We start from the raw sequence: 14,382 nt of genomic DNA, 5'->3' as shown, positions 1-14,382 counted from the left end.
AGAGGGTGGGGGAAGGCGCACTGGAGTCAGCCTGCCCACCCCCTGCCCACCCTGCTCCCCCACAGAACCGCCACGAGATGCTGGCCGTGGAACCCATCAACGAACTACTGCGGGACAAGTGGCGGAAGTTTGGGGCCGTCTCCTTCTACATCAACGTGGTCTCCTATCTGTGTGCCATGGTCATCTTTACCCTCACCGCCTACTACCAGCCTCTCGAGGGCACTGTGAGTGGCCTCGAGGGTGGCAGGAGCTGGGGCACAGCTGGGCCCCCTGTGGGAGGGGCTGGAGAAGGCTTGGAACAGGGTGGGAAGGCACCCCCACGCCCAGGGGGAGGACGGTGAGGGAGGAGGCTCCGTGGACCCAGAGGCTGGGCTGTTGGGGAGCATCTGGATTTGGAGGGGCTGGGTGAGGACTTGCATGCCCCTTGCCCCCTAGCCGCCATACCCTTACCGCACCACAATGGACTACCTGAGGCTGGCCGGCGAGATCATCACACTCTTCACTGGGATCCTGTTCTTTTTCACCAACGTGAGCACTTGGCCCCAGCCTTACCCTGCCTGGACCCTCCTCTCTCTCCACCTCTTTAATCTGTTTAATGTTTGGCCACACCCCATGGCACGGGGAGCTTCCCCCACCAGGGCTCAGGCCCATGCCCCCGGCATTGGGAACACCGAGTCTTAACCACTGGACCTTCAGGGAAGTCCCCCTCCACCTCTCTTCACTCCACTGTCTGCTCCACGCTTCTGCTGATTCCACCTCTCTCACCCGTCCCGTCCCCTTCTTCAGATCAAAGACTTGTTCATGAAGAAATGCCCTGGAGTGAACTCTCTTTTCATCGACGGCTCCTTCCAGCTACTCTAGTGAGTAGAGGTCCCTGGGGTGGCAGCTTCTGGGTGAGGAAGGTGGGGTTGGGAGGGACATCCTCGAGGTTTGGTGGTAGAGGGTGTGTGTGACTCTTATTAGGAGTGAACTCACCCAGCCTGATCAGCTACTGTAGCCCAAAGTCATGCCGTTGTCAAGTAAAAGAGTCCTCTGGTTAAAGCAAGATTCTGGTTGCTAGAGAGTTATCACTATATACACCATGGGTAGAAATAAATTTAACCTCTTACGCTTGTGATTGATTGCTAACGTCTGCCAGGAGTGCCCATGTTAAGAATCTTAAGGCTGTGTCTGTGTTCAGTGGGAAAGAGTGCTGGGATTGATTAATGATGTCTGCCTGGGGCACAGGCTGGATTGCTGCATGTGTGTTACATATTTCCCCTTTTTCCTAGAGTTAGAGAACAATGAAAATTCGGGGGGGGGTAGGACTCCACGCTTCCACTGTAGGGGGCACAGGTTTGATCCCTGGCCGGGGAACTAGGAAATCACATGTCACATGGTAGGGCAAAAAAAAAATTTCACTTAGCCACAAAATCTCCACTGAGAACTACTGAATCTTCCTCTAGCAACTCCAAAGGACATCACTTTGGGATCTGGTAGGGCCCCAGGACAATTACACACACATCGGTTGGCAATTAACTTTGTAAAGCAATTATTTATTTAATTTTTTGGCTGCGCTGGGTCTGCGTTGCTGCGTGCAGGCTCTCTGGCTGCGGCGAGCAGGGGCTACTCTCTCGTGGTGGTGTGTGGGCTTTTCCTTGCAGTGGCTTGTCTGGTTGTGGAGCACAGGCTCAGAAGCTGTGGCACATAGGCTTAATTGCCCCGTGGCATCTTCCTGGACCAGGGATCGAACCCGTGTCCTCTGCATTGACAGGCGCCTTCCTAACCACTGGGCCACCAGGGAAGCCCAGTTGCCAGTTAACTGAGGATTCTGGTTATCAGGATGCTGGGGAACCCCATGAAGCCACATGGTCTCATGGTCTCTCTTCTGGGTGTCGTCGGGATGTCCTAGTACCTAGAGGGCTTGGGGGCCTGCCTCGCTGTCCAGGGTCTCATTTCCCCCTCTCCCCTCTGGCTCCTCTCGTGCCCTCTGCTGCCCTGTAGCTTCATCTACTCTGTGCTGGTGATTGTCTCAGCGGCCCTCTACCTGGCGGGGATCGAGGCGTACCTGGCCGTCATGGTCTTTGCCTTGGTCCTGGGCTGGATGAACGCCCTTTACTTCACCCGCGGGCTGAAGCTGACGGGGACCTATAGCATCATGATCCAGAAGGTACAGGGCAGGCGGTTCCCCCTGGGCTTTGTGTGTCCTTGGAGGGAGCCACACATACCACATGTGCACAGATAGTGCCACTGGCCCTGAGGCTGCGGGGTGGTGTAGGGGCAGTGGGCAGGGCCTGGACATGGGGCGGGGCAGGGTGGAGCTGGAGAGAAGGTGTGGGATGAGGAGCTGGGAAAGCGAGAAACCACGTATCTCATCTCTGCTTCTTATTCCCACCGGGGTGTCTAGATCCTCTTCAAAGACCTTTTCCGCTTCCTGCTGGTCTACTTGCTCTTCATGATCGGCTACGATCAGGTGAGCCCCAGGTGCCCAGGCGGGCCTGGCGGGGGTGGCACCGGGCCTGAAGCAGCCGCCATGGTGTCTGGAGGAGAATATCCAGCGTTTGTAGGGCTCTCATTGTGTGCCTGGCATTGAGCCAAGTCCTCTCCCATCCCTGCCTCATTTAATCCTCCCAACAAGTCTATAAGGGAAGTGCGTTTCTTATGACCTTTTACAATTAAGGAAACTGAGGCTTAGATTAAGTAAGGTTAAATAACGTGCCCAAGTTCAAAAGCTAGGAAACGGTAAAACTGTCACCTTAGCTACTGTGACAAAAAAAGCTGCCCCAAAACTTAGTGACTTTAAACAACCACCCTTTTTATTTTTGGCTATGTCCTGCAGCATGTGGGATCTTAGTTCCCCAACCAGGGATCGAACCTGTGCCCCCTAAAGTGGAAACATGGAGTCTTAACCTCCAGGGAAGACCCCCAAACAGCCACCATTTATTATTATGCTCAAGTCCATGGGTCTGCTGGGTGCTTGTGCTGACCTGGGCCAGATTTGGGCTCCCGTGTCTGTGTTCACTGGCGGATTGGCTGCAGCTGACTAGCGGAGCTAGGGCTGGCCTCCATTGGGAGTGACTTTGCTGTCTTCCTCAGGGTCACTCATCTCTAGCCAGCTAGCTTGGACTTGGTCACACAGTGGTCTGAGGGTTCCCAGATGTGAGCAGAAGTGTTCGAGGTCACTGACTGGCACAGCGTCACTCTCTCTCTCACCTTATTGGCCAAAGCAAGCCTCAGCCTGATTCAAAGAGTGGGGAAACAGGGGAATTCCCTGGTGGTCCAGTGCTTAAGACTCAGCGCTTCCACTACAGGGGACCTGGCTTCAACCCCTGGTCTGGGAACTAAGATCCTATATATCGTGCGAACAGCCAAAAAATAAAAAGAGTAAAAGTCAAAGAGTGTGGAAATAGACTCTACTGTCTTGGTGGCAGGAGCTACAAAGCCTCTACTAGGCTGTATCCTTGATGTCACGATGCCTTGGGACCTCAGTGGCACATGGGGGCAGGGCCAGGGTTGGGGAAGGTAATCAAGCTGTCGGGCTGGTCCCCAGGGGGCAGGTGACCGGCCATCCAACGCCCAGGATGTAAAATTTAAAAATAAAATAAAATTTTTTAAAAAAATGAAAAAAAAAAAAGTCTACAAGCAATACATGCTGGAGAGGGTGTGGAGAAAAGGGAACCCTCTTGCACTGTTGGTGGGAACGCAAACTAGTACAGCCACTATGGAGAACAGTGTGGAGATTCCTTAAAAAACTGGAAATAGAACTGCCTTATGATCCAGCAATCCCACTGCTGGGCATACACACTGAGGAAACCAGAAGGGAAAGAGACACGTGTACCCCAATGTTCATCGCGGCACTGTTTATAATAGCCAGGACATGGAAGCAACCTAGATGTCCATCAGCAGATGAATGGATAAGAAAGCTGTGGTACATATACACAATGGAGTATTACTCAGCCATTAAAAAGAAAACATTTGAATCAGTTCTAATGAGGTGGATGAAACTGGAGCCTATTATACAGAGTGAAGTAAGCCAGAAGGAAAAACACCAATACAGTATACTAATGCGTATATATGGAATTTAGAAAGATGGTAACAATAACCCTGTATACGAGACAGCAAAAGAGACACTGACGTATAGAACAGTCTTTTGGACTCTGTGGGAGAGGGAGAGGGTGGGAAGATTTGGGAGAATGGCATTGAAACATGTATACTATCATGTATGAAACGAGTCGCCAGTCCAGGTTCGATGCACGATACTGGATGCTTGGGGCTGGTGCACTGGGACGACCCAGAGGGATGGTATGGGGAGGGAGGAGGGAGGAGGGGTCAGGATGGGGAACACATGTATACCTGTGGCGGATTCATTTTGATATATGGCAAAACCAATACAATATTGTAAAGTTAAAAAATAAAAAAAAATTCAAACCCCCCCCCCAAAAAAAAAAAAGGGAGCAGCACTCGGAGGCTTCATCTGGGCTTCATGGGAAGGGATGCGCACCACAGTTAGCTGATGTCTGGAGGGGGTGATGGCCGTAGTGAGCACAGCTCTGGGCGTAGTCAAGGCTGGTGCCTGGTTTCACCTTCCTCCCTTCCCTTCTGTGCTGCTGTGAGCTGGGAAACAGGAACACGAGAGTGAGTCTGCCCTGGAATGCTGGCATCCCAGACTGCCAAGACCTCTAAGAACAGTCAGCTCAGTGAGGTTCTCCTAGCCTTGGCACTGTTGACATTTGGGGTCAGACAGTTCTCTGTGGTGGGGACTGTCCTGTACATGGTGGCATGTTGGGCGGCATCCCTGGTCTTGACCCAGTAGGTGCCCGTAGTGTCCCTCCTCCACTTGTGACACCAAAAATGTCTCTAAACCTGCCAAAGGTGCCCTGGGGGACAAATTATCCCCGGTTGAGAACCACTAGGCTGAGTCCTGGGACCCGCTTCCTTGTTAATAAGAGTTTGTGGAAAGAGCAAAGGCTTTGCGTGCAGGAGGACCCAGATTCAACCACTGGCTTGGCTTCCACTCTGGGTGACCTTGGGCCAGCCTCCCCGCCCTCCCCAGGCCTCAGTGTTCCCCTCCATCAAATGGGAAGGGGCCTCCCTACCTCTCACCCTCCATGACCGTCACTGCCATCCCTCCCGCAGCCCTGGTCTCGCTCCTGAACCCGTGTGCCAACTTGAAGGTGTGCGATGAGGACCACGCCAACTGCACAGTGCCCACCTACCCCTCATGCCGCGACAGCGAGACCTTCAGCACCTTCCTCCTGGACCTCTTCAAGCTCACCATCGGCATGGGTGACCTGGAGATGCTGAGCAGCACCAAGTACCCCGTGGTCTTCATCATCCTGCTGGTCACGTACATCATCCTCACGTTCGTGCTGCTCCTTAACATGCTCATCGCCCTCATGGGGGAGACAGTGGGCCAGGTGTCCAAGGAGAGCAAGCACATCTGGAAGCTGCAGGTGAGCCCGCCCCGCTGGGCGCTCTGCCCTGGGGCCACCTGGCCTGCTGCACCTCCTCGGCCTGGCGCTCTGGGCAAGCCGCACCACCCCGTTCCACCTCCACTTCCCAGTCTGTTTAATGGGCACGGATAAAGCCTGCAGGTCTGTTTCCCAGAGCCACCTAGCGCATTTCCATTGGCTTCTGCAGCTCAGCTGCCCTTGCGGTCCCATTCATGGAATGCAATCCCCCCAGCTCCAGGGAGGGAGCGCTCTAGGCACCGGAAATGCTCAGAGCGCCTCACATTTCAGTGGGGTTTCCGCACAGAGCCCGGGGGCAGCTTCTGTGCCCCAGCCGGGCCCAAGACACCAGGCTGGCATGGGAGCAGGCCACCCCAGAGCCGGGAAGCATCAGCATCGTCATCAGAGGGGCTCCCCACTCCCCCTGCCCCCCCAACCCCAGGCAGATGTGTTGGGTGTGGATGCGCTGGGGAGCTGCTGCCTTTGTTTCCCTCAGGTTTCTGTGCAAGGCTAGGGAGCAGAGGGCCTGGGGGGAGGGTGTCACTGCCTGCCTGGCTGCAGGCAGTTCAAGAACCCGGGTTCCCGATAAACAGCCTTACCACGAGGCCCGGCAAGGCAGCACCCACACTTACCGGGACTTGGCACATTTTCAGGAAATGGCACAGTGAGGAAAAACAACTCCACGAGGTCCTCCCCCGAGGTCTGGGTCTCAGGGGACCATGGGACCTGCTCTTACCCTTCATCTCTACCACTTCCTCCCTCAGGCCTCAGTTTCCCTGCTGGATGTAACTTGTAACATGCCAACTCGCAGCCTGTAGACTAGATTTGACCAGCAAAGATTTATTTGTTTTCTGCATCACTATATATTTTTTAAAAACTTAATGCAAAAAAAAATTTTAATTGAGAGATTTCATAGAAAAATCCAGATTTCTGGCCTTTCTTGAAAAGTTGGAAGCCTTGCAGGCGGGCCCACATTCCTGGATGAATGAGAGGTGGCTGCCCCCTTCACACGGGGTGGGGGTCCCCTGCACCTCCTGGTCTGCCCCATCCCCACCCCTCCCTGGGGATGCCCAGCACTGAGGGGACACTGGTGTCCTGGGGCACAGGCTGCTGACCCTTCATTCATTTTCTCTGGCCAGGCGCCTGTAGGTATTTGAATCTTTAATGCAGGAGTGGTGGGAGCTAGAAAGCCTGGTTCTCTGCGTCATTCCTGCCTTGAGAACAGTTAGGCAAGGCTGGGCGTGGCTCACCCGCCGCCCGCCCACCCTCTCTCCCCACAGTGGGCCACCACCATCCTGGACATCGAGCGCTCCTTCCCCGTGTTCCTGAGGAAGGCCTTCCGCTCGGGCGAAATGGTGACTGTGGGCAAGAGCTCGGACGGCACTCCAGACCGCAGGTGGTGCTTCAGGTGAGGCCGGATTGGGCGAGACCACCGGGCCTCCTTGTGCTTTCTACCCATTGCCACTTCTGAGCCATTGAAGCCCCCAGGGGCCTGACCGGAGCTCAGTTCCACTGCCTGATCCTGTGGGTTCAGTTCTCAGCCTCGTTTTTTTCATCTGTGAAATGGGGACAATGATAGCATCATTGTATTGGCCAGCTGTGCATATTAGACGGGTTGGCACATGAGATGTGCCTGGCCAGCACCCAACGCACACTGGGGCAGACACCCTGAAGCAGCTGGTGTTACTGCTCTCTCCTTTGCTGGAGGAAGCAGACTCAGAGGCAGTTATAAAAAAAAAAGCAGGAGGGTGTGCTGGAAGGCTGGAGCTTGGAGGCTGCCTGGGGGTGGGGAAGGGGTGCCTTCTCTGGGCAAGGGGGCTCTCCTTGACCCTCTGTCTGCTGTGGCCCCACCAGGGTGGACGAGGTGAACTGGTCTCACTGGAACCAGAACTTGGGCATCATTAACGAGGACCCCGGCAAGAACGAGAACTACCAGTACTACGGCTTCTCGCACACCGTGGGCCGCCTCCGGAGGGGTGAGTTGGCGGGGGCGGTCAGGGGAGGTGTGGGGGAGACTGAGGGGCACAGAGGGGGAGCCCTGGTTATCCTCAGCACCGTTTTGTTTGGAGCAGTCCTGTCCCTTCCCTGGGACTCAGTATTCACGTCTGTAGAATGGGAGGGTGTGATGGGCTGGCCGCCGAGCTTCCTCTGCTGCCTGTGAAAGCCTGGGCTCTTCCACTCAGCCGAGCACAGTCGGGAGGCCTTGGGCTCGCAGGCCTCCTGACCTGGGCTTGAATCCTGATTCTTTCATTTTACTCCTGTATGTTCCGAGGCGGGCTCCATGATCTCTCTGAGCCCCAGTTGCCACCTCTGTAAAACGGGGATAATATACCTCCCGCTTTAGAGCACTGACTTCCCTGGTGGCTCAGACAGTAAAGCGTCTACCTATAATGCCGGAGACTCGGATTCTATCTCTGGGTCGGGAAGATGCCCTGGAGAAGGAAATAGCAACCCACTCCAGTACTCTTGCCTGGAAAATCCCAAGGACGGAGGAGCCTGGTTGGCTGCAGTCCATGGGGTCGCAAAGAGTTGGACACAACTGAGCGACTTCACTTTCCTTTTCCTTTCGCCCCCTGCTGAGTGCGTGGGACATCAAAGGCGCGCAATACACGGGCGCATGCGCTCTCTGGCCACCCTCACCCCGCCCTCCACCGCTCTCACTGCAGATCGCTGGTCCTCAGTGGTGCCCCGCGTGGTAGAGCTCAACAAGAACTCCAACCCGGACGAGGTGGTGGTGCCTCTGGACAACGTGGGGAACCCCAGCTGCGACGGCCACCAGCAGAGTTACCCCCCTAAGTGGAGGACTGACGACGCCCCGCTCTAGGGCCGGCAGGCAGGAGCAAGGTCCTCTCCGCCGCCCATTTCCAGTCCAGCTGCATTTCAGAGGTGCCCCCCACCGGGGTGTGCCCCGCCCCGTACCCTCCTTCGACCCCCAGAGGTGAGGGCCGGGCACATCCCGGGGAGGCCCCAGGACCCTCTGGTCTCCAGGCTCCTGCCCGCCCCCCACGTCCCCCGCCCCACCTCCCTGGCCAGGGCACGGGACGCCTGGTCGCCTGTCTCACTCCCATGGAGTCACAGTAAGGGACACCAGGGTCTCTGCCCACCGGAACTCAGCTCCCTGCCTCTTCATTTATTTATTTGCTCTGCTCTCAGGAAAGTAGCCCAACCCCCAGCCCCGAACCGGAGCATGGCCGGGGCCCCAGGACCGGATCCCAGGTGCAGGGCCGGCTGCACAGGCCACCCTGGGCTGAAGTGCGGTGGCTTTGATGAGGGGCCGGGCCCTGGGTGGGTCTGGGATTGTCGGTGCTCAATAAATGTTCATTGATGGTGGAGATGGTGGGGACAGTGGTAGCAGGCATGGGGGGAAGACAGCAGGGAGACCATGAGCAAAGAGATACCTCTGTGGTTGGGGGTAGGGTGGGGATAAGAAGCCGGGGCAGGAGTTACAACCAAGGAAGTGTTCAGGGTGATGGTTGGAGGGGCTGGACTCGGCGGTGGTGGTGACTGAGAGATGGGGGTGAGCTTGGGGTGTGATGGGGAGGTAGAGATGAAGGGAGTGAGGAGAAGAGAGTACTGGTGGAGGCATAATGGTGCTGTGGGGAGACAGTTAAGTCTCCAGAGGTGCTGGGAGAGGTGATGACGTTGGTGGGGAAAAATGGTGCCAGTGGGGAGATGGTAAAGCTCATCATGGCGGAGTGATGCGGGTTCAGGGGGAGTAGGCAAGCAGTTGGGAGGGGCAGAGCAGAGGCGGAGACGACAGCCACGGAGGTGGGTGAGCCATCCGGTGTCCAGTGGGGTGATGGTGAGGGGGAGAGCAGCCCTAATAAGGACAGCGGGGCCCACTGGAGTCGAGAGAGAACCTTTGGTTGGGACCACGCACCAGCGGAGCTGTGAACGTGAGCTGGAGCTTCCCTTCCGAAGGCTGCCATTCTCCCCAGGTCACACCCCACTGCTGATCCAGCCCTGGGGCAGCTCCAAGCCTCCGGGCATGAGAAGGGGCCCTCCGGTTTTCCTCTGACCTCCCAGGTCCCTGATCCTGGCTTGGACCCAGTCTTAGGTCCCCTCTGAAGCTTCAGTTGAGAAGAGCTTGGGACTCTGGAGGACCTGGCCAAGGACAGCTGCAGTGGGAGACACACAGGGCGTGGGGTCTGAAGACCCAGCTTTGCACCCTCTGCCCAAACAGTGGCAACAGGTCACTTCTCTGGGCCTCCTTGTTCCCTGTCTGTTAGAAGGATGTCAATTACTTGAAGGATGGGAATCTCTTCGGCTATCGGAATGAAGCGGAGAATGAAGGGGAGACTCGTATTACCACTGAGGGTGGCTGGGGGGGCGCCAGCCTTCCCACAGACCCGTTCTTTCGGTCTCCCTTTACGTTGGCTTCCAAGGGCTGATGGGCTGCCCTTGTGGTCCATGGATGACCCAGCTTCTCCCAAGGATACTTGCTTCCTCATTCCAGCATTCTTTTTTTTTTTTTTTAATAATTTTATTTATTTATCTTCGGCTGTGCTGGGTCCTTGTTGCTGCACAGGCTTTTCTCAAGTTGTGGTTAGTGGGGGCTACTCTGGTTGCGGTGCACGGGCTTCTCATTGCGGTGGCTTCTCTTGTTGCGGAGCACGGGCTTTAGCACTTGGGCTTTAGTGGTTGCAGCATGCGGGCCCTAGAGCACAGGCTCAGTAGCTGTGGTGCACAGGCTTAGTTGGTCTGCGGCATGTGGGATCTTCCCAGTCAGGAATGGAACCCGTGTCTCTGGCATTGGAAGGCAGATTCTTTACCACTGAACCACCAGAGAAGCCCTCCAGCATTCTTAATGGAGGTCCCAAGAGCCATTCTGTTTGAATGGACATGGGTCACAAGTCATACCGGAGCCAGTCCTATCCTGGGGGATGGGATACCCTCCCTGGCTGAGCCAAGGCTTCTACGAAATGGTAGGTAGTTCCTAAACTCTTGAGACTCGGTGTCCTCATGTGTAAAATGGGCGCTGACTTTGTGAAGGTCAAGTGATTCCCTGGGCTTTTCAAAGAAGAGAGAATTGTGGTTGTGGTGTTCATACATTAACATGTTTGGGGCAGCAAGTCACAGAAGACTTATGTTGGCTTGAAGAAAAGAATATTTAATATCTCAGCAAGATGTCCCAAGTTAGGGAGGGCAGTAAGGCTTGTTAATTCAGTCTCTGTGATTCATTAAGGGTTCTGCCAGCTCACTATTCCTTCAGGCATTTATCAGGCACTGTGCTGGTCACGGCCCACCAAGCATGCTGGCTTTTTCCTCACATGTGCTGTGCTTAATCATTCAGGCATGTCTGACTCTTTGTGGCCCCATGGACTGTAGCCCACCAGGCTTCTCTGTCCATGGGTATTCTCCAGGCAAGAATACTGGCATGGGTTGCCATGCCCTCCTCCAGGGGATCTTCCCAACCCAGGGATCAAACCCAGGTCTCCAACCCACATTGGAGGCAGATTCTTTACTGTCTGAGCCACCAGGGAAGCCGTGGGGCTCCATCAAAGACACAAGATGGAGCCACTGTTTCGGGCATTTCACCCAGATTCAGAGGCATCCAGGGCTTCCCTGGTGGCTAAGACGGTAAAGAATCCACCTGCAATACAGGAGACCCGGGTTCAATTTGTGGGTTGGGAAGATCCTCTGGAGATGGAAATGACAACCCATTCCCATATTTTTGCCTGGAGAATTCCATGGACAGAGGAGCCTGGCGGGCTACAATCCATGGGGTTGCAAAGAGTTGGACATGACTGAGCAACTCACATTTTTGTTGTTCAGGGGCATCCAAATGAAGGAGAAATGGTACTTCCTATGTCTCTCTATGAGAGAGATGTTTTCCCTGAAGTCCCCCAGCCAAGGTTCCCTCTTGTATTATTGGCCAGAACTGTGTCATGTGGCCTGTGCTTCAGCCAATCAGCAGGCTGGAAGCAGCAGTTGTCCTAAAGCCGCAGAAAGCAATATAGAGAAAGGAAGTTTCCCCAGCCAGGTCTTGGTTCTGTGGGAAAAGAGGATGTGGAAACCACTATTGCCTCTGCAGCCAGATGCCCTCCCCGCCACCCCATCTTTCCACTGGAAGGCAGGCAACATTGTCACGGAACATGACTGTGACTTATCCTGGGGCCATAAGGAGGTCATTTCTCTAGGAGTTTTGTGATGGGTTGGCCCACAAAATCAAAACACCCTCTTAACTCAAAAAGATTCCATAAATTATTGAGGTGAATGCAGAATGCATTCTTTTAAAATAGTGAAATCATTGTAGGCTATGACTTTTCCTATGGGAACATTTTTAGCTAAATAGATAGCAACTTTTTCAATTGTGATTTTCTAAATAATTTGATGGTGTGGGTGTTGATTTTCTGTAAGGTTTTCAAAAGCTGTTTCAGGGGAATTTCAAATATTTTCCAGCCGTTGAGATTTTGTTTGTTCCTGTGAGATCCTAATGATGACCTTTGCCAATGTCCTTCAAAGGACTGGGCGTGAACTGGTGGTAGGTCAAAACATTTTCAGGGGACACATTGGCCATAGAATCGCTTAGAGAAAAATATCCCTCCTGATTATGACGTGGTCTCTGTTTGATGCTTCTGAGCTTTTAAGGCCTTCCTAACATGAATCTCTCTTTACGGAGAAAAACCCCAGGCTCAGAATCTCCGAAAGGCAGAGCTAGAACCAGGGATGATATTAACTTCTCCAGGACTACAAGAACTGAGGATGAGGGGAGAGAGATCCCGAGGCCATTTGGGATGCTGATACTTGTGTTAGCCTGCGGCGATGGCCCTGACTCTCCCCTTTAGCCGTCCCTTTCCAGTACCTCTTTTTCTTTCCACTGTGGGCAGAGCAGGACTTGTTCTAACCAATGGGGTGTTAGCAGACCTGCCGAGGCCAGCACCTAGGAAGATGAGAGGTACGTGGAACAGAGCTGCGTCAGCCCAGCCAAGCCTCACAGAAATCAGAGGGCCCCCAGCCAACGTGGGACCAAAACTTTTTTTTTTGGTATGCTATTGAGTTTTCGCGATTTTGTTCAAGTGCAAATCATCAATTTTGTGGCAATAGCTAACAAATACAGACAACAGGAAAAAGAGTAACTGGAACCTGGTCAGGCTGCAAAAACCTGAATGTCCATTGCACTCCATGTTATAGATGGGGAAACAGAGGCTCGGAGAGGGGAAGACTTGTGCCCAGGGCACCCAGTTGGTAAGTGGTGGAGGCGGGATTTGAACTCATGTATTCTCATGCCAGAGAGAAAAACACTCTGACGCCTGGAGGGGTGAGAGTTAGTGAGGCCAGATCACTTCTGCTGTGGGTGAAGACCCTGGTTGTCTCCTATCGCTAATGCTGAACCCCGGAGACTGTCAGTTTAAACATACCCCTAACTTTATCCCAACAAGGATTTCTTATTGTGTGCATGCGTGTGTATTTAATAATGATAAAGCACTTGTATGTCATATTTGACAGCAGGGCTTTTTTCATCCCAAGTTTAAAGCACCACCGGGAAATAATTAGTGCTACCAGAGTCAAAAACAAAGGGACCCCATCAGAGAAGACAGTCGCAGAAACTCTCGGATCTTAATTGAACAATTACCTCTTATGCCTATGAATAGTTCATTATTACATGCCCTGTTATTATTAGCTGTTATTATTGTTTTAGATGAATGCTGGGAATTTTTTTTAAAAATCAAAAGCCATTTTCAACCACACTGTTCATCTCCCCCTGGCTTTCACACGCTCCTGACATTTCCGATGTAATAATGTCGTAGTCGGCAGTCAATTTTCTACACCTCGCCTGGATAACGGTGTATTCGGATCATTTTGGTTGTTTGGATGGAGTGGTTAAATACTCCAGGCCTCTGTTCATACTGTTATTAATTTCTGGTTCCTTGGTGAAAGCATTTACATGAGAATCAAGCACCTCCCGCTTTTTATTTTTTAGGAATCTGAAGTCCTGGGGAACAATGGGGAGATCCTTGTTCATCCCAACCTTTTGGGACAGAAACAAAAGGAGGTGGTGGTGATGGAGCCAGAGGACAGAGGAGAAGCCGCCTTGGGCAGTAGAGACCCAGGCCCCAGGGAAGGAGGGCAGGAGGCTGGGTCAGGAGAGGCCAGGCTGGGAGTCTTGTGACTTTGGAGGGAAACACAAAAAGGAGGGGACAAATGAGCACATGTAAGGCATCTTCCGTGTGTTAGGTGCTGTGCTCAGTGCTTGGGATTCAATCTCAGGGACTATGTGTGAGCGCTTATGAATTGGTGTGGATGCCTCTCTGGAAGGCAGACTCTCTTCCTTATTCACAGCACCTCAGTTTGTTCAGAGTTCTCCACTCTGCTCCACAGGTCATGGGCTTTATCCAGATGCACCCACCACTGTGATTCTATTTCCCTTACTAGGTACTGGTATAGGAATAGCCACATAAATGAGTTCTGGACCATGAGACAAAAGAGAAAGTCTGCTGAAGGAAGAGGGATTTGGGGGAAATTGGAGAAATATAAGAAACACTGTCTTCTCTTTTGCTAGGCACCATCAGGACTGGGTGTGATGCCTGGAACTGTAGCAGCCATTTTGTGATCATGAAGGGGCTTAGTGGAGCAGAAAGAAGAAAAGGACATGGGTACCTGATCTCACCATTGTGCTAGTGAATTAACCAACTCTGGAGCCACTCTGCCTTAGGGTTTCTTATGATTGTTTGAGATAGTAATTTTTTTTCTCATCTATACCAATGTGTCAGGGTTTCCTATTACTCTGCCAAAATCTTGAAGACACAAGAACAAACTTTTCTGCCTATTTTATAGATGAAGAAAGTGAGACTCAATGAAGTAAATGCATTTGCTTAAGTACACACAGCCTGGATGTGGTAGACTCCAGCATTTGAACCCTCTGTCTTAGAAGGAGACCCCTGCTGGGAGGTGGCAGGATTTTTTTTTTTTTTTCGTCAGTCTTAGCTATGTGGCTTTTCCACAGCACAAG

The 14,382-nt window shown here is 53.1% G+C and overlaps 1 protein-coding gene across 1 annotated transcript in view; it reads left to right on the top strand.

The window, feature by feature from the left end:
- TRPV4 (transient receptor potential cation channel subfamily V member 4) overlaps positions 1-8,777 on the top strand; it is a 37,209-nt gene extending 28,432 nt beyond the window's left edge. Inside the window, 9 exon segments of the mRNA XM_070385994.1 lie at positions 66-224; positions 436-528; positions 787-860; positions 1,984-2,149; positions 2,387-2,447; positions 5,110-5,432; positions 6,710-6,837; positions 7,284-7,405; positions 8,096-8,777. Coding sequence (XP_070242095.1) covers positions 66-224; positions 436-528; positions 787-860; positions 1,984-2,149; positions 2,387-2,447; positions 5,110-5,432; positions 6,710-6,837; positions 7,284-7,405; positions 8,096-8,253 — 1,284 coding nt within the window. The 3' untranslated portion in view covers positions 8,254-8,777.
- The last annotated feature ends 5,605 nt before the right edge of the window (positions 8,778-14,382 follow it).

This window comes from Bos mutus, chromosome 17, assembly GCF_027580195.1.
Source record: "Bos mutus isolate GX-2022 chromosome 17, NWIPB_WYAK_1.1, whole genome shotgun sequence".
In the NCBI taxonomy this organism is placed as follows: Eukaryota; Metazoa; Chordata; class Mammalia; order Artiodactyla; family Bovidae; genus Bos; species Bos mutus.
Note: the sequence above shows the minus strand (reverse complement) of the source record. Positions and strands in the feature narration are given on the sequence as shown.